The sequence below is a fragment of the Meriones unguiculatus genome (assembly GCF_030254825.1).
Source record: "Meriones unguiculatus strain TT.TT164.6M chromosome 13 unlocalized genomic scaffold, Bangor_MerUng_6.1 Chr13_unordered_Scaffold_41, whole genome shotgun sequence".
NCBI lineage: Eukaryota > Metazoa > Chordata > Mammalia > Rodentia > Muridae > Meriones > Meriones unguiculatus.
Window position 1 is genome coordinate 1,105,607 of NW_026843650.1, and position 26,773 is coordinate 1,132,379.

The 26,773-nt window shown below is 37.7% G+C and overlaps 2 protein-coding genes across 2 annotated transcripts; one reads left to right on the forward strand and one right to left on the reverse strand.

Moving 5' to 3' along the window:
* Positions 1 to 7,755: 7,755 nt before the first annotated feature.
* On the forward strand, positions 7,756 to 12,030 carry LOC132651203 (zinc finger protein 846-like; the record flags this gene model as incomplete). Its single annotated transcript, XM_060376455.1, has 3 exons — positions 7,756 to 7,764; positions 8,836 to 8,963; positions 11,856 to 12,030. Coding segments are annotated over exons 1-3 (312 nt in total), but the record flags the coding sequence as incomplete, so codon positions are not given.
* A 13,615-nt stretch (positions 12,031 to 25,645) lies between these two features.
* Positions 25,646 to 26,419, reverse strand: LOC132651240 (zinc finger protein 436-like; the record flags this gene model as incomplete). Its single annotated transcript, XM_060376485.1, is given in 1 exon segment — positions 25,646 to 26,419. A coding segment is annotated over 1 exon segment (774 nt), but the record flags the coding sequence as incomplete, so codon positions are not given.
* Between the last annotated feature and the right edge of the window lie 354 nt (positions 26,420 to 26,773).

A 26,773-nucleotide genomic window follows, 5' to 3' on the forward strand; every position in this document is an offset into this window, starting at 1 on the left:
CAGGTAAGTAAGGCTACTGTCCTCTCCCACTTCTGATGTCTATCCTGTTTGCCCTTCTGAATGAGGATTAAGCTTCTTCCCTAGGGTTCTCCTTGTTGTTTACCTTTTTTAGGACTATGACTTTTAGTATGTTTATACTATATTATATGGCTAATATCCACTTATAAATGATTATATACCATGTGAGGCTTTCTGCTTCTGGGTTACCTCACTCAGGATCATCTTATCTAGTGCCATCCAGTTGCCTGCAAATTTTATGATTTCCTTGTTTTTAATGGCTCAGTAGTATTCCATTGTGTAAATGTAACACAGTTTCCATATCCATTCCTCAGATGACAGACAACTAGGTTTTTTCCAGGTTCTGGAATAAAGCGGCTATGATCATAGGTGAGCAAATGTCCTTGTTGTATGGTTGAGCATCCTTTCAGATATATTCCCAGGAGTGGTCTAGCTGGATGTTGAGGTAGCACTATTGCTAATTTTCTGGGAAAACACCAGAATGATTTTCAAAGTGGTTTACAAGTTGACATCCCTCCAGCAATGGAGTAGAGTTCCCCTTTCTCAACAACCTCTCTAGCATGTGTTGTCACTAGAGTTTTGAACTTAGCCATTCTGATGGGTGTAAGGTAAAAACTCAGGTCAATTTTGATTTGTATTTCCCTGATGACTAAGGATGTTGAGCATTTCTTTAAGTGCTTCTCTGCCATTCAGTATTCCTTTGTTGACTATTTTCTGTTTAGCTCTGTACCCAATTGTTAAAATTGATTATGTGGTTTTGGGGTGTTTAACTTCTTGAGTTCTTTATATACTCTGGATGTTATCCATCGGTCAGGTGTACGTTTGGTGAAGATCCTTTCCCAATCTGTAGGCTGTCATTTTGTTCTGATGACACTGTCCTTTGCTTTACAGAAGCGTTTCAGTTTTATGAGGTCCCATTTATTGATTGTTGCTCTTAGAGCCTGTACTGTTGGTGTCCTTTCCAGGCAGTTCTTTCCTGTGCCAATGAGTTCAAGGCTCTTCCATAATTTTTTGTCTAAGAGATTTAGTGTGTCTGCGTTTATGTTGAGGTCTTTGACCCACTTGGACTTTAGTTTTATGCAGGGTAGTAAATATGGATCTATTTGCATTTTTCTACATGTGGACATCCATTTCACATAGCAACATTTGTTTAAGTTGCTATAATTTTCCATTGTATGGTTTTGGCTCCTTTGTTAAAAAGCAATTGTGTAGGAATGTGGGTTTATTTCTGGGTCTCTGATTTTATTCCATTGATCAATAACCCTATTTCTATGCCAGATTGTATTAATATTTATCTATAATATATCTTTCCTTCTTTTTGTATTTATTGCAATTTATTCACTTTGTATCCCAGTGGTAACCCCTTCCTCATTCACACCCAATATGCCCTCCCTCCTTCTTCTCCTCCCATGCCTATTCCCCAGTACACTGATGGGGCCTGTCCTCCTTTCCTTCCATCTGACCCTAGCCTATCAGTTCTCATTTGGACTGTCTGCATTGTCTTCCTCTGTGGACTGGCAAAGCTGCTTCGCCCTCCGGGGGAGATGATCAAAGAGTCAGCCACTGAGTTCATGACAGAGACAGTCCCTGTTCCCCTTACTAGTGATCCCACTTGGAGACTGAGCTCCCTCTGTGGAGGAGTTCTAGGTTATCTCCATACGTGGACCTTGGTTGGAGTTTTAATTTCAGAAAAGACCCTTGTGCCCTGATTTTTTGGTTCTGTTGCTCTTCTTCTGGAGCTCCCCTCTAGGTCTTTCTATCTCCCCCTTCTTTCATAAGATTCACTGCCCTCTACCCAAAGTTTGGCTATGATTGTCAGTGTCTGCTTTAATACCCTGCTGGGTAGAGTTTTTCAGAGGCCCTCTGTGGTAGGCTCCTATCTTGTTCCTTGTGTTCACCCTCTTCCAATGTCCATCCCATTTGCTTTTCTGAATGAGGATTGAGCATGTTACCAAAGGTCCTCCTTCCTGCTTAGCTTCTTTAGGTGTACATATTTTAGTATGATTATTCTATATTATATGACTAATATACAGTTTTAAGTGAGTATATACTATTTGTTTCTTTCTGCTTCTAGGATTCCTCACTCAGGATCATCTTTCTAGTTTCTACCATTTGCCTACAAATTTCATGATTCCTTGTTTTTAATTGCTGAGTACTAGCTCATTGTGTAAATGCACCACAATTTCTGTATCCATTCCTCAACTGAGGGACATCTGGGTTGTTTTCAAATTGTGGATATTATGGATAAATCTGCTAAAAACATGGTTGAACAAATGTCCTTGTTGTGTACTTGAGGGTATTTTGGATATATGCCTATTATTGGAATAGCTGGATCTTGATGTAGCAATATTCCTAATTGTCTGAGAAAGAGCTGGATTGATTTCCAAAGTGGTTGTAGAAGTTTATATTCCCACCAGCAATAGAAGAGGGTTCCTTTTTCTCCACATCCTCTCCAGCATGTGTTGTCACTTGATTTTTTGATCTTATATTTATTTTATTTCTTGTTTTATTCTCTATTGAGAATTCTCTCTTTGTCTCTGTACCCCATTTTATAATTGGATTACTTGGCTTATTGCTGTTTAACTTCTTGAGTTCTTTATATATACTGGATATTAGCTATCTATCAGATATAGGGTTGGTAAAGATACTTTCCCATTCTATAAGCTGTATTTTGTTCTGATGATATTGGCCTTTGCTTTACAGAAGTTTTTCAGTTTCATGAAGTCCCATTTATTGATTGTTGATCTTAGAGGCTGTGCTGTTTTTCTGTTCAGGAAATTGTTTCATGTGCCAATGAGTTCAAGGCTCTTCCCCACTTTTTCTTCTGGTAAATTTAGTGTGTTTGGTTTTATATTGAGGTCTTTGATCTACTTGGACTTTAATTTTGTGTAAGGTGATAAGTATGGATTTATTTGCATTTTTTACATGTAGATATACAGTTAGATCAGCACCATAGGTTAAAGATGCTGTCTTTTTTTTTTTTTCCATTGTATGGTTTTGGCTCCTTTGTCAGAAATCAGGTATCCATAATTGTGTGGGTTTATTTCTGGGTCTTCTATTTGATTCCATTGATCTACAATTCTATTTCTATGCCATTGTGCAGTTTTTATTACTGTTGCTCTATAATACAGCTTGAAATCAGGGATGGAGATACCCATAGAATATCTTTTATTGTAGGGGATTGTTTTACTGATTATGGGTTTCTTGTTATTCAATATGAAATTGAGAATGTTTCTTTCAAGGTTTGTGTTGGGAATTGCATTGAATCTGTAGATTGCTTTTGGTCAGATGGCCATTTTTACTATGCTAATCCTGTCAAGCCATAAACATGGGAGATCTTTCCATCTTCTGATATCTTCATCTATTTCTTTCTTTAGAGACTTTAAGTTTTTCTTTCATACAAGTCTTTGACTTGCTTAGTTAGAGTTACACCAAAGGTACTTTATGTCCTTTGTGGCTGTTGTGAAGGGTGTTGTTTCCCTAATTTCTTTCTCAGCCTATTTGTCTTTTGTGTACAGACAGCTACTGATTTTTTATTTGAGTTATTTTGTATACAGCCACTTTGCTGAATGTGTTTATTAGTTGTACGATTTCCCTTGTAGAATTTTTGTGGTCACTCATCTACACTATCATAACATCTGCAAATAGTGATGCTTTGACTTCTTCCTTTCCAAACCAAATCCCCTTGATCTCCTTTAATTGTCATATTGCTCTAGCATGGACTTCAAAAAGTATGTTGATGAGATATGGATAGAGTGGGCAGCCTTGTCTTGTCCCTGATTTCAGTGAGGTTGATTTAGGTTTCTCTGTGTTTAGTTTAATGTTGCCTATAGCCTTGCTGTACATTGACTTTATATGTTTAGATATGTGCATTGTATCCCTGATCACTCCAGGACCTTAAACATAAATATATGTTGAATTTCTTCAAATACTTTTTCAGGATCTAAGGAGAGTATCATGTGTTGTTTTTTTTTTTTCTTTCAGTTTGTTTATATGGTGGATTACATTGATAGAGTCCTGTATCTTGAACCACCTCTGCATTCCTGGGATGAAACCTACTTGGTCATAGTGGATGATATCTTTGATGTGCTCTTGGATTTGGTATGCAAGCATTTTATTGAGTATTTTTGCATCAATGTTCCTAATAGTGGCCAGAAATTCTCTTTCTTTGTGGGGTCTTCGTGTGTTTTAGTTATCAAGGTGACTGTGGCTTCATAGAATGAGTTTGTAAATGTTCCCTCTGTTTCTATTGTGTGGAATAGTTTGAAGAGAATTAGAGTTAGCTCTTCTTTGAAGGTCTGGTAGAATTCTGTACTGAAACCATTTGTTCCTGGGAATTTTTTGGGTGAGAGACTTTTGATGACAGCTTAGGTGACATAGGACTACTTAATTTATTTACCTGGTCTTGATACAGCTTTGGTAAGTGGAATTGATAAAGAAAATTGTACATTTTATTTCTATTTTCAAATTTTGTGGCATATAGGTTTTGAAGTAAGACCTACTGATTGTTTGGATTTCCTCAAAGTCAGTTATGTCCCCCTTTTCATTTCCTATTTTGTTGATTTGGGTAGTGACTCTCTCTTTTACTTAGCCTGGTGAAGGGTTTGTCTATCTTGTTGATTTTCTCAAAAAAAAAAAAAAAAAACACAGCTCTTCATTTAATTGATTCTTTCAATTGTTTTGTTTCTAATTTATTAATTTTAGCCCTGATTTTGATTATTTCTAGCCTTCTATTCCTCTTGGAAGTGTCTACTTTTACTTTTACAGGATTTCAGGTGAACTGTTAAGTTGCTTTTATGAGATGTTTTAAATTTCTTCTTGAAGGCACTTAGTGCTGTGGACTTTCCTCTTAGCACTGCTACTATTGTGTCCCATAAGTTTGGGTATGTAATATATCTTGAAGTCAGGTATGTAGATACTTCCAGAAGTTCATCTCTGGAGTCTGAGTACTCTTCCTTATGACAAGAGATGTCCAGGGAAACACGAGTGGGTGCTGGATTTTCAGATGGAGCCAAGCAGGAATATGTATTTTGAAGGAAGGGCACAAGTACAGTGCCCTGAAGGGTGAGGCACTGGAAAGGATTTCTTTGAATGGTAAAGGGCATGAGTACCATTTTAGCTTTTTGTTTATTTTCTTCTCTCTTTTTTTTTTTTTTTGCAAAGCAAAAGTATTGTTTTGGAAAGAAATGAGCATGAACCTCTGTAATGCCACAATCCAAGCAAGTGAAAGATAAGACAAAAGATGACCTAAATATGTTTCCTCGAGGATATATATTTCACATTGCTGAGAGCAAAATTATAGGCTTTGCTTTTTGAAAAACCTAATAAATTTAGGATTCTTAAATACCTCTATCCCCCTTCCACCCACTACCCCTAGTTAGGAGAGAAAACTGGTTTGTACAGACAAGGAACTCAGACCTCTCCAGCTACTTAATGCTGGTTAGGGTTGTTGGCTTCTTTAGGGCAATACCAGTCTCAGCCATCTGGATTCCAGAAGTCTACTCAAACAGCAAACAGCTTGGCACGATTTTTTATAATATATTTTATTTGGGTTATTATGCCTCTACTTCCCTTACAACCATTATTCCTTCAAACACCCCAACACTAGGTAAAAGAGAAAGAAGGCTAGAGGGAAAAGAGATATAGGTCTCTTTAATAAAGCTGCCTCCTATGGTTTATTGTGGTCAAGTTCTTTGGGGCAATACCTCTTAATCATGAGGATATTCAGCAGTCCAACAAACCAGCAATGACAAACACAGTAGCAGTGTGGGTGAAAAGCATCATGAAGAGCAGCATTCTTTCTTCTTCAAATACCCCAGGCCCTCTTATGGCTCTCGCATGTGTACCCTCTCCAGAAGACTCAGAATTAAACTATGTGCAGTTGGCAAAAACACATGCCTGCTAGAGCACGAGACAATCAGAATTAACAGCTGTGGACAAATTGAAGCAGCCTCGTGCTCCACACCTGGGGTTAAAAGAAAAACACATTCACATAACATGAGTGGGATTTTAAAGGAACATACATTTGTAACACAATTTCTGATTCTATTACTTTGGTTATTTTCTCTCTGTCTTTTACTTAGATTAGATAAGTACTTATTTAATTTAGATAAGGGTTTGTCTGTCTTGTTGATTTTTCTCAAAGAACCAACTTTTTGTTTCATTGGTTCTTTATCTTCTCTTTCTATTTTATTGATTTCTGCCCTCAATTTGATAGTTTCTTGATGTCTACTCCTTTTTTGTGTGCTTACATATTTTTGTTCTAGACTTTTCAGGTGTGTTTTTAAGTTGATAGTATGAGATCTCTCCAATATCTCTATGTAGGCACTTTGTGCTATGAAGTTTTCTCTTAGCACCACTTTCATTCCTCATTGTATTCCATGAGTTTGCATACAGTATGTATTTATTTTTATTGGATTCTATAGTCTTTATTTTTTTCATTTGTTTTAACCCATTTTTCATTCAGTAGAAGATTATTCACTTACCATGAGTTTGTAATGTTTTTATGATTCTTTCTGATGCTATTTTTATCCAGCTTTAAACCATGGTGGTCTGACAGGATATAAGATGTTATTTTAATTTTCTATTAAGATTTACATTGTGTGTGAATATGTAGTCAATTTTAGAGGATGTGTCATGAAATGACGAGAAGGTATATTTTTTTGTGTTTCTGTAGAATGTTTTGTAATTCTCAGATAGATTTAGGTCCTGCTATGGTAATATAGCTGAGCTAAGGTGGTGACATATTGCCTGACTGTTCTTGAATCTATTCCTATGCTGGTGTCTAGAGATCTGGATTTGGGGTGATTATAGGTCTAAGTGCAGGTTTTTTGGGTGGGAGTTTTGTGCTTGAGGTTCTGCTAGCACTCTGAAGTTCCAGAAAGTGTGTTGGCTGAGTCTTGATATTTTAATGACCTGCTTGGCATGTATTCATGCCAAGAGAGGTGTTATGTTTGCTGGGATGGTATGGAGGGAGAGGTGCAACATGTGTTCAGTTGGAACAGTAGGGAAGATCCTGGAATTGGGTTTGTGGTAACAAAGATAGTGAGGAAGATTTCTGGTATTCCACCTTGGTCTCCATGCAAGTATGGCCTATGGTTGAGCAGAGGAGTTGGGGGTGAGATTACAGAAGCAGAACAGAGATTGGGAGTGTGTAATCTACAGGACAGAAGAAAGGGGAAGCTGCCACTGGTGTTCTTTGTAGTGCTAGGGGCAACCATGAGAATTGGGTCTTCTGTAACAGAGAGTGGGAAAAGCTCCACAGAAACAAGTAGGAGAATATCACTGAACATTTGTTTCTTCTTTGTGTGTTTCTTTGGGGGAACTTAGGAAAGCTTTTGGAGGAGGAACCTGTCTAGATTGGGGATTGGATTTGAGTGTCTATGATCTCAACCCAGTTCCTGGTGTTTGTGTCTACTGTGTTGTGATTGAAATTGATCATTCTGACCCCTTGTTATGTTCTCATGCTTTCACCTTTATCAACTCTATCCCAAAATTATATAGGAAAGACTCAAAGCAATTGCTATTCAGTGCTAGGCTATTTTGGTATCCTGAGGTTTTTACATGTTTAATTTTGTTGTTTTTGGAGACCAAGTTTCTTTGTGTAGCGTTGGCTGTCCTGAATGTAGGTATGAAATTCAGCCAGGCTTCACACTTAGAGGTCTACCTCCCTCTGGCTGCAGAGGGCTGGGATCAAATGTAGTCCAATATGCACATTTTGTTTCGATATATAGGCTGATGGGCCTGGTATGTAGGGTCTAGTACATGTCAAGCATATTCTATTTTGCTGGTCTTCACATCCACACTTGAATTTTGATATTTGTCGGAGTGTATATTTTGTTTCTCAGGTTGTCATGTATTCATCACATTAACACTGCCTGTATTTCTGAGTCATTGGATTGTAGGTGTGTGACATTCTTCTTGCCTCCTGTGTTTGTTTTGTTTTGTTTTGTTTTAACGGGCGAATAAGGGTAGTATTTGGCCTGTATGTATGAATATGCACCTCTTTTGTACCAGGTCTTCCCAATAGTCAGCAGATGGTCTCAGAACTCCTGAATTTGGAGTAATGGATAGATGTGAGCTTCCATTTAAACACTGGCAATTGAGCCCAATTATTTGCAGGACCAACAAGAGCTTTTCATTGCTGAGCCACTTCAACTGCCTTATGTTGCTTATTTCATCTGTCCATTTGTACCTGTTTGAACACGCATTCCCTTTTAATAAGTTTTTATTACTGTTACAGTTTAACCTGGGACACTTCAGGTTTCTGGAAGTTAGATATAAAACTGTAGTGAATATATAAACCATTGAGTTCTTTGTATCTTTCTTTTTGAATGATTTTTGCAGTGGATTCAGATCTTAAATGTACCTCTGGAAGTCATGAAACTTGTTTGAAAGGAAGGCCGGCATCTATCTTAATGAGATACACAGACCTCCGCCTGAGTGCTAGCGTTAAAGGCATGAGCCAATACATCCTGCTTGCCCATATTTTTTGTAGTTAGTAATTGAGCATAGCATTTCTGTGATGTGCCATCTGTACTGTTCATCTATTTGCTTGTCTCTCTTTATGTCTTTTAATTGGCATTTCCTTTGAAAAGCTATATTTTAGTCAAAGGGTCCAGAGATGACAAGGTGAACCTCATCATTTAGTTTCCTTCTAAAATGACTTGGTAATTACATTAATTCATTACATCAACGTCTATGTGAGGAGATAAGTAAGAGAAGCACTGGAATTATAGGAATACATTGTCTATTAAGTATACATATACAGCATGCATTGCCATGCTTTCTGTGATACTCACGTATGGGATATTTTAGAAATCAATAACCTATGAAGAAGTGGATGTTAATTTCACTCCGGAAGAGTGGGCTTTGCTAGATCCTTCCCAGAAGAGTCTCTACAAAGATGTCATGCTGGAGACCTACAAACACCTTACAGCTCTAGGTAAGACAGTGAATTTTCTTTCACTATTAAGAAAAAGAGGACATCTGTTGTTATTGTTTTTGTTTTTTCTTATTGATGCTCTTATGAAATTTCAATTGGAATGAGGAAGAATAAATCACACATGTTTTTAAGATTCACTGAAAATAGTAACTTAAATTTTGCCTAATTTTGAATAATATGTCATACACTTTCTGGTATATATTTTAGGCTACAATTGGGAAGACCATACTGAAGCACATTGTCAACATTTTAGAAGACATGGAAGGTAATTTTCTTGTGGAAACTGGTGTAAATATTCCTGTGAAAAATTTTTTTTAATGTGTCCCAGAAGTTTTAAATAAAAACAATAGAGAAAAAGCACTAGTTTAAGTATATTAAGGAATATTAAATTCTCCCAAACCCATTTTCCTCACAGTCAGGTGTCTGATTTATGTTTTCAAGGCATTTCTCTAAGAAAGAAGATGATGAAACACTTGCTTAACAGATATTGCTGTGAAAAGGACTTTAATTCACATGTAGTCATTGCTCTATCTGAAGACTACTGCCCCTGTCTGCTGCCCTAGACCTGGGCAGGGCAGCTTCTAGGTTCCATACAATCTATCTTAAGCATAGAATATTTTCAGCCTCTGTGAATTACTGCTTAATATGCACACCCTTTCTTTCTGAGCGTATAGATGGCTGATTCAGTTCAGCTGTTCTGGCTCAAACTCCTTTCCTAGCTAACTTATTAAATCTGGCTTTTCTCCCATCCTCTGAATTGCTTTGTTTGGCCTCAAACTAACTCCAGCAGTCTTTTCTAATCTTTAGGCTCTTATTTTCCTGATCATTTGATCTTCACCTTAGTTCTCTCCAACCTGTCTTTCTTTTACTGTCCCAGAAAAACTGCCTCCTCTCTCCATGCTGTGTCCCTTAAGGAGCTTCATTTCCTCTCTATTTCATGAGAGATGAAAGTATCCTATTCTGTCAAATATTTTTCTGAATTTGTCCCCTTTTCTGCCACTCACTTAGATATTGCTTTCAAACATGTGTGCTTCCTTCTCCCAACTATTTTTACACCCATTGTTTGAGATTAAACACATGTATCACCATGCCTGAAACTAAGCTTTTCTTTACTGGACATTGCTCTATACCAGGCTGGCACTGAAGGCAGATCTTCTTGCCTCTGTATACTGGATTAATGTATTGTTATATTCCAGCCAGATCACATAGAAATAGAGGGTCTTCTGATGTGATCTTTTGCCAGAGCAACAAGTCTCTAAATCAAATTCCTCTATAAAAATCATTACTCATATCCACATTACAGATGCTCCGTAGAAATTCTAATCTCTTAAGTCTTATACAATTCAGATATTGGAAAAAGCAAGCTCATTAAATAGGTGATAATTTTATGTACAAAACCTACTCAAGAGCAAATATTCCATAGAAAAGCTGATGTGACTCAAATACTTGAAGTAAACTTGCTAAGTTTAGTTAGATGGAAAGTATAAAAGTCAAGAAAATTGTTGTGGAGGAAAAATGATCCCCATAGCACATGTCGTTGAAGACAAAATACAAACTGTGAATATGAGGATCTTCCATTTGTTACTCAAATCATTTGACCATAAGGATATGAAAAGAAAAATCATACTTACCAGAAGATATGTAGTATTCCTTACTTGGAATAGACTTTGTGAATGTGATGCAAGTTTACATTTAATTTAGTAATAATCACTAATAATAATTAAATAATAATCATAAATAATAATCAGATTATTATTTAAACAGTTAAAGAAAATTCCCCATCTACCCAATAGCAGTGAGATTCCTTTAGGTCTCCAGCATCACTTCTTTGAAGAGATTCTTTTGGGATGGATCCAACGAAGCCCACTTTTCCTGAGTGAAGTTAACATGCACACCATCATAGGTTATTGCATTCTAAACTATTCTATACATATGTACAACAGAAACCATGAAAGTGACAACACTAAATTTATAATTATTCATGTATCAATTCATTATTAATGACAGAAAGTCTAATGAAAGCAGGGGACAATTAATAAATTAAACTACTGTACTTAATTAGTTTTTGAAACTAATTGGGAATATAGCCACAGAAATCACATTAGAGATTACTAGCCCTGTGGAAATTGTTGTGTTTACCCTAGTTCACTTTCCAAATGTAGTGTGACTCCCACTATAGGAAAATTTATGAATGCAGTCACTATTGTATAGATGAGTTCTAGTTCTTTTCAAATATGTGAAAAAACACTTATAGAAAAAGTACCCCCCTACCAGTGGACTGGTGGAGGAGCATGGGTGGAGAAGAGGGAGGGGGGATGAGATTATTAGGGGCAGGTGGAGGGAGCTACAGTTGGGATACAAGGTGAATAAACTGTAATTAATAAAAATATGCTCTTTAAAAGAGGAAAGAAAGAAAAAGGATGCTATAAGCAATCCATGTAATATGTTTCTTACCTCAAAGGTATCTTCAAAATGCAAAATTTCCACAACCAAGGGGGAAATTATAAATGTAAACAAAGTGATAAAACATTAAGATGTAAGTCCTTTTTACATTTAGATCAAATTGTAAACTTAATTCACTGTAATGAATCACTGTAATGAATGTGAAAAAGCTTACACATATACCAATTATCTTTGCAGCCATGAAAAACCACATACTAGTGAGATCCGCTATGAATGTAATCAGTGTGGTAAAGCGTTTAAACGTTGCTGTGATCTCCAGAGGCATGAAAGAATTCATACTGGAGAGAAGCCCTACGGATGTAATCAGTGTGGTAAAGCCTTTGCATGTCATAGATCTCTTCAAAGACAGGAAAGAATTCAGAATGGAAAGAAACTCTACAAATGTAATCAATGTGAAAAAGCCTTTTCAAGACACAGTAGTTTCCAAAATCATAAAAGGACACATACTGGAGAGAAACCCTTTGAATGTAATCAATGTGGTAAAGCCTTTGCAGATCGCAGTAACTGCCAGAGTCATAAAAGAACTCATAGTGGAGAGAAACCCTATGAATGTCATCGATGTGGTAAAGCCTTTTCACAACTCAGTAGTCTCCAAAAGCATAAAAGAACACATACTGGAGAGAAACCCTATGGATGTAATCAGTGCGATAAAGCATTTTCTCGTTTCTGTGATCTCCAGAGACATGAAAGAATTCATACTGGAGAGAAGCCCTATGAATGTAATCAATGTGGCAAAGCCTTTTCACATCCCAGTAGTCTCCAAAGGCATAAAAGAACACATACTGGAAAGCAGCCCTATGAATGTAATCAATGTGATAAAGCCTTTGCACGTTGCTGTGATCTCAAGAGGCATGAAAGAATTCATGCTGCTAAGAAATCCTATGGATGTAGTCAATGTGGTAAAGTCATTGCACATTCCAGTGACCTTCGAAGGCATGAAAGAATTCATACTGGAGAGAAAGCCTACATATGTATCAATGTGGAAAAGCCTTTGCACGAAGTTCTAATCTCCAGCGGCATAAAAGAATTCATAGTGCAGAGAAACCCTATGAATGTAATCAATGTGGAAAAGCATTTGCACATTGCAGTAACCTCCAAAGGCATGAAATAATTCATACTGGAGAAAAACCCTACAAATGTAATCAATGTGATAAAGCCTTTTCACATCCCAATAGTCTCCAAAAGCATAAAAGAACACACTGGAGAGAAAGCCTATGATGTAATCCATGTGATAAAGCCTTTTCACGTTGCTGTGATCTCCGAAGGCATGAAAGTTTTCATATTGGAGAGAAACCCTAAGACTATAAACAGTGTAGTAAAGCCTTTGCATGGTGCATTGACCCTCAAACCATAAAGAAATCATACTTGAGAGAAAACCTTATAAATATATTTAGTATGATGAAACCTTTGTACATTTCTATAGGTTTTATTATTGTGAATGAATCATACTGAAGAGACACCCTATGAATGTATTTAATATGGTAAATGAAAGTTTTGCATTTTCATCTACCATAGAGATGTAATGAAGTGATATAATCAGCAATCAATTGTATATCTCACTACATAGCTTGCTGTGATATGAATATATAATTTGATGTTCCATGATTCTGCATGTTCCTCTTAATTATCCATTTGTGATTTCATCTAAAGTACTGCATTCTATAGGAAATATATGAAGATTCTAGATAATGTAACAGCAAGAATATTAATTTCAAAACCACTTCTGATGTGTGTGCGGAACATAATTATGGGTTTTTATGTCATGACAGATATGTAGAAATTGGGAGACAACTTTGTGCAGTCTCCTTTGTCTATCTTTATATGATGACTGAGGTCAAGTTGCCAGGTTTGGACACCACAAATGTTCCCTACAGAACTGTTTTCATGATGCTCAAATAAGATTAGTTGAGATATTACATAAATAAAATGTCTTTTCACATTGTAAACATTTTCATGTAATAATTGAGGAAATCAGGGTGATTTGAATTAATTTTATTTGTAAATGAAAATGATCTGGAGCTCTATTTTTTGGACTGTATTGATTTATTCCTAGGAGTAAACACTTGTTCATAACATATATGAGAACTACAAGTGAGTGTCAAAGAATTGTCTCAGTGGGTAAAGTTGGTTGCTGCTAAGCCTGATAACATGACATCAATCTCTGGGAGTTTCATATTATTCCAAATTTTTCACTTATTTCTACATTTAAGCTATGGCATATGCACACTCACACACCAGCGTATACAGAAATTCTTTGTAAATCTAAGTCAGGACCATTGAGGTCACCTGAACCAAATAATTGCCTGAGTTTCATCTCTAGGACCCACATTGGAGATGTAGATGATAGTCAGCAATACACTGTCCTCTCAATGCCACATACACAGGTACTTACATGCTAACAGAGTGCAAACATTTTAAAGGATGAAATTCACAAAGCTAAGAAAAATAACACAAGAGAACATATGAAAAGATTTGACAGACTAAATTATTGCTATTGGATTTCAAGATGTATTTCTGTTCATTGAAACAATGATGGTTCCTTTTTGAATTAATGTCCTGGTTTTGATTTGGAAAATGAGTGGATATTTTTTTTTCATTCGTTTTGCAGTTCAAAAACAGGTCATTTAAAAAATATGTCTCAGTTTAGCTTACTGGTGCATGCCTGTAATCCAAGCACCTGAAAGACATTGGTAACCCAATATGAGTTTTAGACCAGTGTGGTCTACATAGTGAATTTCAGACAGCCATGGATATGTAGAGATATCCTCTCTCAAAAAGATCCTAAAATGAAAGAGTATATCTCAAAGCATGGAAATGTTTCTGATATAATCTTCCTGAACATTGGTTTTAATAAATATTCTTGTTACATTTACTCACATTAAGAGACCTGTGATAATAATGAAAATAGGAAACTGTCCGAAGTCCAGTCACAGAGGGAAAGAAATCCATTGAGCCCTTCAGCAGCCATCTAGCATGAATACATAACCTTCAAGTGATAGGAGACCAAAGTAGTAATGGAACATCTTCATCCTCTCTATTGTAATGACATGTTTGGGAGATAGAATGTTAGTAGTTCTGCTCCTCTTGCATGCCCAAATTTGTTTCCTAGAACCCACATCAGATAGCTGAGAATAATGTATATTTCCAGGTCTAGGGTATCTTATGAATTCCTCTGGCCACCTAGGGCACCAGCTATGAAAATGGTGAAAACCCACATGCATATTTGACTCCACATTGTAAAAGAGGTTTTCTTAATGTATATGTTATTTTTATTAAAATTCATGTAATTTAGGTACATAAATTTTATTGCTGTGTATCCCAAGTGCATGCAATGTATGAGCTGAAGCAGAAGATCGTGTCTCCTCCATGTGATTAGAGTTACTGGCAATTGTGAGCTGTGGCTTGGATGCCTGACATCAAATCTAGGTCATGTGGAAGAGCAGCCAGTGTGCCTAGGGACTGAGCCATCTATTCAGCTCCATAAACATGTCATTAATAGCAGTAAGGTAGGAAAGGTTGATCTTCAGTTCATCTTTAACTCAGCCCAGATGACCCAGAAGAAGAAGATTGATAGCTTAAGGAATTTAGGATTGGTTTTTAAAGAAGTTTCTAAGCCAAAATCTCCATAAAAATATGGAAGTATCCGAAAATGATCAGGACAGAACTGATAATACCAAATGATTAAAAAGTGCCTGACCACTTGAACAAAGCCACAAGACTGAGTTTATCTTGCATGTGTTAAATAGGCAGCAATGGGAGCCCACAAGGACGCATGTCAAGACACATACCCCTGCTTGAGATTGTGACTACTGTAAAGAAATAAAATCAACTTGAAGACATGAAGACTAACTTTTCTGAAGCAGATTGCATTCTGCTTCCCTGATGCCTGCAAAACATTCAGTTAGGAGCCCAAGATGGAGACTCTATAAGTTGTAGAGGTTGTGGTCAGAGGAACATGAGGGTCAAACTATAAGGCTGGAAAAATCAGGTGTTTATAAAGACCTGTGGAAAGTGGAGGAATTATTAAGGAGGGAGCTTTGGATGTTAAAGTGTTACTTTTACACAAGGAATACTACTCAGCAATTAAAAACAAGGAAATTATGAGGTATCCCAGAAGCAGAAAGACACATGGTATATACTCACTTTTAAGTGGTTATTAGGCATGTAATATAGGATAAACATACTAAAATCTGTACACCTAAAGAAGGTAGGCAAGGAAGAGGACCCAGGGAAAAATGATCAATCCTCATTCAGAAAGGCAAATGGGATAGACAAAGAAAGGAGGTGAAAACAAGGAACAAGACAGGAGTCTATCACAGAGGGCCTCTAAAAGACTCTACCCAGAAGGATATTAATGCAGATGCTGAGGCTCATAGCCACTTTGGGCAGATTGCAGGGAATCTGGTGAAAGAAGGGGAGATTGAAAGACCTAGAAACGTCTGGAGCTCTACAAAGAGAACAACAGAAGCAAAAAATATCTGCGCTCAGGGGACTTTTCTGAAACTGATTCTCCAACCAAGATCCATGCATGGAGATAACCTAAAAACCCTGTACAGATGGAACCCATGGCAGCTCAGTCTCCAAATGGGCCTCATAGTAAGGGGAACAGGGGCTGTCTTTAACATGAACTCAGTGGCTGGCTCTTTGATCACCTCCCAATGAGGTGGGGCGGCCTTACCAGGCCACAGAGGAAGACTAGGAAAGACAGTCCTGATGAGACCTGATAGGCTACCGTCAGATTGAAGGGTAGGAGATCCTCCCCTATCAGTGGACTGGGGAAGGGGCATGGGAGGAGATGAGGGACTGAGGGAAGGTGGGATTGTGGGGATGAGGGTGGGGGCTCAGCTGGGAAACAAAGTGAATAAATTGTAATAAATAAATTATATTTTGAAAAAGAAAATTATTTCAAGGACATTTGGTGTGTAATGAAATATGCACACAATTGGCCTTATGCCCTGGAAGAGAAATAAGTGCTCTAATAGACTGCAGGAATTTCTCCAAAGTCCAAATTTACTAGACTATCTCCCTTTCTAACCTTGGAGTGGAAGGGCAGGTGTGATAGGCCTGTGCCTTTTGAGTCATTTGATCTCTGTTTACCCAGGAGAGGAGCTGTTGCTTGACCTGAGGCAGAACTCGGTGGTTTAGCTAATGATGGACTGTAGGAAGTCCTAGTAACCAGGAACACCATTAAGTGGCAGCCTGAGACTTCTTTTCTGGATCTTTCTCTGATGCAGCTGTGGTAACTGTGAAGGAGATCTCATGCCATACCATGATGAGAGTTGGTCTACTCTCCATATCAGCCAAAGCAGGTTGGCTGAGCTTTCAGTCTGATCTGCTGATACTGGAATAGTATACAATGAGCCACACTACAGCTCTGTTGGTACACAGGGTGATGTTAATGAGGATCCCTTTGAGAGGTGGGGGGGCGCTGCAACCCTGGCAATAGGAGGTGATGGTGCTCATGATATCCTTGTTAAGTGTGCATGCCCTGACATTGCATTTGATATGCAGTAACAGGACAGTTTGAAAAAAAATGAAAGTTTTATAAAAGCCTGAAAATTACCTCCGAACTACAGCTTTCTGTGATAATTTTTACATTTTGTTTAGAAACTGGTAGAACAGAGGAGACAGAAGCAACCTTTTGGCAATATTTAATTAGATTCTCTTTACCTTTCCACTACTACCATCCACAGTTGTGTGATTCAGGAAAATTCAATTCCAGGTACAAAAGAAACTGCTGAGCAGCAGAGGTTTCTCAAGTGTGCATGCATTATGCAGATAGATAGAGCAGATTTCACATCTTGTGCTATCACCTATATGTCAGGAAGCTGACATGAAAGTATACTTCAACATTGTTTTGTATGTGGACATCGCTGTGGCTGAGTTTCTTGGAATCAGAAAAAGACTTGAGGAGCCACAGAGAAATAGCCCAACTTTCTGACCACTTCAATTTACAGAGAGAAGTATAGAACATGGGGCCTCTCCTTTTTGGAAGAGAAATAAATAATGGTAGCTGGAAAGCCAATAATATAACAGTTTAGGCTGTCATGCTGAATTTACTTTTTTGTGAATTGTGAAATCTGAGTTTGTTTAATTTCTACATACATAAGTAACAGTGGTCAAATTCACATTCTATCTGTTTCCTTAAGTCATTTGATGAAAACTTGAATATATTTAGGGGATTATGGTTTTGTGGTTTTGTCTGCATCCAGTTATTCTTTCATTAATATTGTATACCTTTTAATTATTGTAGTTTCAGGTAAGTACAGAAGTCACATTGTACAAGTGTGTGTCTAAAATTTCCTCATAATCCTATTGAGAATTCTGAGTTTTTCACATAGTACATGGTTTTGGAATCAGATTTCCTGTAATAAATCATTAGGAATTTTCTTTGGATTGCTTTTAATTCAATCTTCAAATTGAAAGTTAATTTTTTAAATCTTTTTCTTCTGAAAAAAAAATATGTTTAATGGTGGTGTTTATACTTGTTTGAAAGGGTAAAATATATTATTATATAATCATTAATTTCACATAAACCACAAGTACATGCCACTGAAGATTATTTGATATAAGGTACAAAGTGATACAAAGTGACTTTACTGTTGAGTTCAGTGACACAGCATACATTAACATGGTCACATAGTGACTACATTATGTAGAGTTCTCATAAAAAGACAGAATTGCTGTGGATTCATTAGATTTTCCATGCACATGAAATTGGTATTGTGAAGTGTCACAGTTCTCATGCTCATTGCAGTTATATTCATAATACAGCCACAGAAGACATGGCACAGACTTAGAAAAGCCCCATTGACCCATCCCATTTGACGGGTTAGTCAAACAGGGTCTACCTGAAAGAGGGAGTAGAAATGTGGGGACAGAGAGGCGAAGAATGGTGACCAAGACAGGCTTTTTGAACAAGGTCTTAGTTTACTGAATGTGCAAACAACACTTATAAAGCAAAGGGTACAAGCAATTTTTTTTTCACAGTAGCCACACATCTGCACCACCTGGCAAGGCATCCAAGAAATTCACTCAGGGTTGCACAAAGTTTGCTGTCTGGTTCTCAGGGTTGTAGGGAGCTTGCTATCTACTTCTCATGCTCTGAACACCCTGCTTGCAAAGACTGCCAAGACTGTCTCTGAAAAATGGAACTTAGTTAAGATCTGCATCTGCCAAGGCCAGGAGGCAGAATTCCAATTACCAGACTCCTTCACCCCATGTTTGATAATTATGTCTCTGTGATATTCCTGAAAATCTAGGCAGTATAATACATGGGTTCCCCCCATCCCCTTAGCTTCAATTTAAAGCAGATATTCTCTTGGCACTCCCAAATATTCTGTACCATCAAGTCGCAGGACAACTTTTCTGGCTCAGTTGGTGGTGAGGTTTCTCTTCCCATTGTGTGTAGAGAATTTTCTTTCCCCCAAGTGGCTGGAATATAGGGTTGAAGACTCCAAGCCTGTACATGCTCATCTTCTGTATATTCAGCAAAGCTCTGTGGAAGTGGCCTCAGCAATGGGGGCCTTTCTCAGTTTTTAGAAAGAGAGACCTTTTTTACTACCATCAGCTTGGTTTGTTTAGGGATATCTACAGGGCCAATGAACCAAGACATCAATTGATTGTAACACAATTCCAGCACTGAAAACCCTGTCTGACAATAAAAGATGGTCAGTTCAGACTCTGTATCCTTTGTTACTAGGACTTTTTACTAGGGATGCAATTATAGACTCCATGAAGTTGCCACAAAACTTTTTTTCCACTCTAAGCAGCAAAAATATCCTGATTCCAGCTGTGTTTTCCTGTAGCCTTTCTCTCCCTTCATTACCTGATGTTTTCTGCTCCAGTATACCCACAGCATCTATTCTTTCTCTCCTTCCCAGAGAGCTCCAATTTCTACCATCTTGTTTACCTAACACTCTGGATCTGTGGAATTTTAATTTGAAGCAGTGTGTCACTGTGGAGGCAGATTTTGAAGTCTTCTATGCTCAAATAAGTCCATGTTCACAGTCTCTTTTTTGCTTCAGATCAAGATGTAAACCTCGTAGCTTCTCCAGAACTATACCTGCCTTTACTTTGTCGGGTTTCCCACCATGACAATAAAGCAGTAAACCTCAGAAAAAAGACAGCCAAAATTAATGTTTTATTTTATAAGAGATGCTGTGGTCATGGTGTCTCTTCAAAGCAATGGAAACTGTAACTATGAATGAAGTTGCTAGCAGGAGCTGGGGTATAGCTGCAATAGTCCTTTCCATGCGTTTCTTTGGAAGAATGTGGATTTTTGTAAGTTTGGATTAGGAAAATATTTGGAGAAGTGGAAAAAAAGGAGTAGTGACCTCCGGGGAATACTCCCGTTGGCAAAGCTTCCATCATATAAAAGTAAAGCTTAGAGCCATGCATGGTGGTATATACCCTCAACATCAGCACTCAGGAGAGAGCAGAATATAGGTTTCTGAGCCCAAAGTCATATATGGAGCAAGTTCCAGCAGATCCAAGCTTAATCAGTGAAGAAAACATTGGAATAAGGGAAGCTTATGTAGATTTCATTGAACATTGGTCCCAAGTTCCAGCCCCAGCAAGCAGCAGATTCAGCCAAGTAGTTCTGGCATTAGAGTCGATAATAGAAGACAATTGTAGAATAATAATAGAGGTCAAATTTGGAAGAGTGGGGTAATGTCATTATTCCCTCTGCTGACATGGTTTACACAGGTAATCCCAGCACTCAGGGAGGCAGAGGTACAACTAAGGCTACACAGAGAAACTCTTGTCTAGAATAACAAAAAACAAAAATAAAACAAAAATGATTTAAAAATGAAATCAAATAAATAAGTAAATAAAAGTAAATAAAAGCCAAATAGTTCGGTATTATAAATGAAAATTTTAATTTATCTTTTGGAATAAGATAAATTAAAAATATTTAATAAGATAAATTAAAGATATTTAATTTATCTTTTCTTTGCTCTAGACCTATTGAGGTGATGAGCCCCCTCCTTAACTTAAGCCACATATCTCGTGGTAGCCTAAATATATAATGGAAACTGAAGATGGTTAATCTTTCTCTTGTTCTATGTGCCTTAGCTCTGGCTAGCAAGTTCATTTTTTCACTTCCATTAGAGTTTACGTCTTTGGAATTCTGGTGTATTTTGATGATCACGAAGCTTAATTATCCAGCCAAACGGTCTCAACAGCCACTGGATTCTTTAACTCTGCATAGTCTTTGAGCAATTCTTATAAATTAACTTCCTACATACACAGAGAAATATATTCTATCAGATCTTTTCATGTAGAGAGCTTTTTCTAATACAGCTTTGTTTTTTTCCCCACTTTCCCATTGGGATACAAGTGCTTGCTAACGTGGTGCTCAAAAATATCATGTGTTTCCTGCTTTTTTCCCCTGGGTTGCCTCAGACCTTCCAGGGGGAAAGTAGCTGCAGTATATTTGATGGTAGCGTTAAATCACAGAACAAAAATATCATTGCATTTTCTGAAATCTCTGTTTAATTTGTAATATTCTTGGGACCCATCCACTTAGGGACAGGAGGTTGAATAATGTGCTGTGCATCTATCCACCTTGATTCCAGTAGGAAGAGGGAATGTGCCTACTGAGTGCTAGAAGACAGAAGGTAGACTAGGGGAGGACAGGTACAAATGATACTGAAATAAAAATCTCTGAGATCTGGAAAAGGTCTGGTCCTAAAATGGAAGCATGAGCCAGGAATCACAAAGCCTTGTCCCTTCAGTAAACTCTAACCATAAAGAAGGTGCTCATGTCACTCAATACTCACTGGCCAATCAGGACTGTGAGGTCATGCCTTCAGAGGAAGGGGTGGATTCTTCCTGGTGCCATATTGCACAAACGCTTTGTAGGTGAGCAGCTTTTAAAAGCTGGTGTCCTGTGGTCCATTTGAGGCTGCTGTGTGAGGATATTTCAGGCGAGTTCCAAAGTCGCAATATGGTGAGTGTGTGGATATTGACCCCAACCTATAGAGCAGGAGGCTGAAGAGCAGGACCTGCTTTATTGGGTACTTCCAGAGTCTGGTTAGGAACCTACATGAAGTTACAGGAGGGATCACTTGCCCTAGCCATGACCATAGCAGGGGCATTTGAATATTTTCACTGTATTGGGTTCTGGGTGGAAACCAATAAATCTCACTTCAGGAATAAAAGATTAAAATTCAAAGCCTTATTTTCTGAGCTCAGGGAGTTGTCTAGTTCAGGATCATCTAGTTCCCCCAAGAGTAAGCTATTTTTGATATTTAATATTTTTGGATTAGCAAGGGAGTTTCTGTTGGAGGCTTGGTCTGATCCAGCATATTTCACCTCAAGGCCTTAAATAATTTTCCAAGATATTCGGTCTGGAATCTAAGGTCCTTAATTTATATCCCTAGACATTTGGTCCAGAGCTCAAGGTGATAAAGCATGAAGAATTGGATCCTTGGTCTGGTGAAAAGTGAGTCGTTTGTGGTCTAGTTTACAATTTAGGCATCACCATTAAGTTAACAGCAAGTTTAATCAGTTAACAGATAATTGGGAAAATGTTATAAGGAGCCCGGAGGGAGATGGCTCTGCAAACTTGGCAATTCTCAATATCATATGGGAAAACAATAAATGCAGAATTGACAAAACAAGCCTGTACAGGAAAAGATTTTCTAGAGGTTATCCTCATCCCAGATCTCAAAGCTGGACTTTAGAGCAATAGTAATAAAAACGGCATGGTAATGGCACCAGTACTTTAAATCTTTAAGGGGTGTGCATTTACTTATTAGTTGCTGGAGCCAAAGCTATTTACTGAAGCCTAAGCCAAATAATGAGCAAAGGTCATTTAGTGGCAACCTAAAGCTATTTAGTGAAAGAGTTATTTAGGATCCTAAGTCATGGGTGATAGATTTGTGAGGACATCCGTCTGTCAGTTTTAGAGCATCCATGAGAAATCTTAAGAAAACATCCTTATGGTATCTTGCAGGTGCAATATTCAAGCCATGGAAGCACTCTTGCTGTCTCCTGCAACAGTAATTAAGCCTTCCCCCTTTCCTGCCTTCTCCCTATATAAGTTGGGTAAAAATTTCTAATAAATGAGGCTTTGATCAGACAAGAAGACTTGGCCTCCTTCAGGTCTCTCTGTCTCACCATTCTTTTCACCCCCCTCCTTAGGACCCCGATGAACTTCTGCGGGTCAGGACAATTAGTAATTTTTATTAAATCATATTAAGAAGTTGAGGACAAAATAAATATAGTGGAATCAAATGTGGTCTCAGTTTCAGGCCCAGCTTGAAAGTATGCAGTCAGCCAATGCTACCTTGGCTATTGTTTCTGCTTATCAACCTTAACATCCCTGGCTTTACTATAAAGAGTGTACTTTTCTTAACCTTAAATTATTCTCCAAGATTTTGTACATCACAGACATTAGCAAAAACATCTTCTCCAACATTGTTAAACAATCTTTTAAAAAATTCTTTCTAAGTATAATGGTCATTGATACAACCTACATCTATGGTTTCTTTCAAGGGCAGTGGTTAATTCATTAATCTGCTCCAGCTTGATCTGCTCCAGCTTGATCTGGGAAAAGAGATCAAGAGAAAAGAGATCAAGCATTGTTAAAACTTTAAATGCCAGGGATACTGCCCAGTGAGGGGGCTAGGAGCATTCTTAGAGTTTTCATACAACTCGTGTTATGAGGGATATGGACATCATAATGGCATCAAACAGAGTTATGTTCCAAAACAGCACAAAGTCCTCAGTATAAACACCCCTTCGGTTTATGCTTTTCCAAGACAAACTCATCATCATGACCATGCTAACAGGGGAGCCAAATTCAATGAGTGCTACAGATGTTTTGCTATTGCTCCTGAATGGCTCTCAACAGGACCAGGTAGCCAAAATACTTTGCCTATATATGGGGGAGGAAGGAATGAGGTTACCTCAGGCCCTGGGAAGGAGAATTCATGGTATTCGGTGGGCTATGCAAGCCTTGAGGACCATATAACATGGAAGAACTGAAGGATTGTTGGGAGAAAATTGGCAGCTAGGTCTGTTTTGATACATTAAATACGAACCTCTGCCATTTGTTCCAGGTATGAATCCTACATCTATGGAAATATAAACTTCAGAGAGAGCAGGATGGTCTCCATTAGGTAATGATTAAAAAATGAGCTCACCAGGAAGAAAGATGGCAAAGACAAAGATTCTAATTTTCTTTCCTTTCTTTATATCTTCTTTCTTTGCTTTGAAGGAGGGCGGGTACCCAGACTGGACTCAAATTTTTGCTGTCAAGTTTTGTTTTTCTAATTCATTTTTATTTTATTAATTATTTTTATTTTTTCACAATTTATTCATTGTATACCCCTATATAAGGCCACTCTCTCAACTCCTACTGGTCCCACCCTCTTTCCCTCTTCCCCCAAACCCTTTTCCATAGTCCACTCAAAAGAGGAGTTCCCCTCCTCTGCCATCCATCCACATATTATCAGAACACTACTCAGCTATTAAAAACAGGGAAATAAAATTTCTGCTCTTATTACTTCTGCATAGGCCACTGTGCTCACCTCAGAAGATTTCATACTATGAAGCTTGCCTTCAAGCTTACTGTGAAATAAACACTAAGTATAACTCATTTTAAAGAGTCCCACTCCCAAGACAGTGTTTGATTTACCATCTCACATCCAGAAACATGTGACATTTTAAATGCTATGAAGTGTGAAACATTTTTTCACAAGCATTTCAGAGAACGGGGTTCTCTTGCTGCCTGGAGGCCGTTTCCCACAAGCCCAGGAAGGAAGGAGGACCAGAAGATGAGGTATAAAGCTTGGAAGACACCCACAAGAATAACAGTGATCAGAACACTCTGGGAACCACCTCAGGAAGTAAGTTCAAATTTAATTCCAGAAAACCGAGGGTATATACCCCTTAGGGAGTGACTGGGATGCTGTAAGGATAGGTGTAGATAATTGTTTAAAACTGAGCACTTCAAGGATGCTTGATTTGCAGTAAACAGTACATTCCTATCATATGAACAAGAACATGGAACTTAATTATCCTATATTTGAAGGGAGGGAAGAGTTATTAGGGATCTGTGTCAAAGGCCATCTATCAAATTTGGTTGGTGGCATCTATGTCTAAAGGCATTCTCCAGATTAAGTCAGGCAGGGAAAACTCACCCTTGCCATGATTATACAGCTAGGCCAACAGCATGGTCATACATGGAAGAAAAAGCCTCCTCTCTCACATCTCAAAATTCAGTCTGGGTTGTGATGGTTTTCAGTAGAACCCCTTGGAACAAAAGGTATGTGTAAACAAAGAAACTTCTACAGGCTACCACTGTTGTGATACTCTCAGAGAACTTCCTGGCTGGTGTTAGTTCACCATTCCCTATATATTCATCGACTAGACTAAAAGTTTCTTGTGTAAAGTGAAGTAACTGAAAACAGTAAATGTTGAGAACCAGTATTATCAGTAAGCCTTTCCAAAACACTTTATTATATAATAATTTTGCATGTAATTGATATTTACCATTCATTGTATATAAAAATAAGTTTATTTACTTTACATTCCAATTTTAGTCCCCCTCCCTTCTCTTCCCCCTGTACTACCCTCCATTCCTATTGCCCCTATTCCCTTTCCCCTTCAGAAAAGGGAGGTCATTTCAATTGAGTTAGTTTTCCAGTTCTGTTAGATCTCAGTGGACCAAAGAACACAAAGACCTTTCCACATTGCTTATACTCACAGAATCCCTCTCCAGTAAGGATACTTTTATGATGACGATGACTCTATATTTGTGCAAGGCCTCACCATTTTAACACATTCATGAGTTTTTCCTCCATTATGAATCCTTTCAAGATGATGAAGATTATACAAATGTGGAATGGTTTCACCATGTTAAAAACACTCACAGGCTTTCTATCCACTAGGATTTCTTTCATGAGTGTGAAGATGATTCTGAAGTCCAAAAGTTTTTTCACATTGGTTACAGTCAGACATCTTTCCAGTATGTGTTATTTTATGTATTAGGAGATGTTATGTACAAAGGCTTTGCCACATAGTTATATTCATATGGTTTCCCTCCAGAATGTGTTGTTGTCTTAGGAGATGATTGTTACATGCAAAGGCTTTATCACACTAATTACCCTCACCAAGCTTCTCTCCACTGTGTGTCTTTTCCTGTTTTCGGAGACTACTCTGCTGTGAAAAGGCTTTATCATATTGGGTACATTCATAAGGTTTCTTTCCAGTATGTGTTCTTTTATGTCTTATGAGAGCACTGCTTTGTGCAAAGGCTTTACCACAGTGGTTACATTCATAAGGTTTCTATCCAGTGTGTGTTCTTTTATGGCTTATGAGATGACTGTTTTGTGCAAAGGCTTTACCACACTGGTTACATTCATAAGGTTTTTCTCCAGTATGTATTCTTTTATGGCTTATGAGAGCACTGTTTTGTGCAAAGGCTTTACCACACTGGTTACATTCATAAGGTTTCTCTCCAGTGTGTGTTCTTTTATGGATTATGAGATGACTGTTTTGTGCAAAGGCTTTACCACACTGGTTACATTCATAAGGTTTCTCTCCAGTATGTATTCTTTTATGGCTTAAGAGATTCCTGTTTTCTGCAAAGGCTTTACCACACTCGTCACATTCATAAGATTTCTCTCCAGTGTGTGTTCTTTTATGGCTTATGAGATGACTGTTTTCTGCAAAGGCTTTGCCACACTCATTACATTCGTAAGGTTTCTCTCCAGTGTGTGTTCTTTTATGCCTTATGAGATGACTGTTTCGTGCAAAGGCTTTACCACACTGGTGACATTCATAAGGTTTCTCTCCAGTATGTTTTCTTCTATGGCTTATGAGGTGACTGTTTTTTGCAAAGACTTTACCACATTGATTACATTTGTAAGGTTTCTCTCCTGCGTGTGTTCTTTTATGCCCTATGAGATCAGTGGTATAGGGGAAGGCTTTACCACATAGAGTGCATTTAAAGGGTTTCTCTCCAGTATGACTGCTTTCATGCCTGCAAAGATAATTAGTACATGTGAAAGATTTACCACAGTCATTTCATTACACTAATAAATATGTTTTTCTATATGAATTAATTTTATAATTTGGCCTAATGGTAAAGAAGAATCAAATTTTTAACTTTTATCACTTTATTTATATTTATGATATTCCCCTTCATTATGGGTATTTTTGAAGATCCCTGTGATGATAAGAGCATTTGTTATGTGATTCACTTTTATAGCATCATTTTTCTATAAGAAGTTTTCTCCTATATATAAAGTGTATTGCAAGGATTCAGAGTTTTACCCCAGCAATCCCATTCAATAAAGTTTTGTACTGTATGAATGACACTTCATTTAAAAA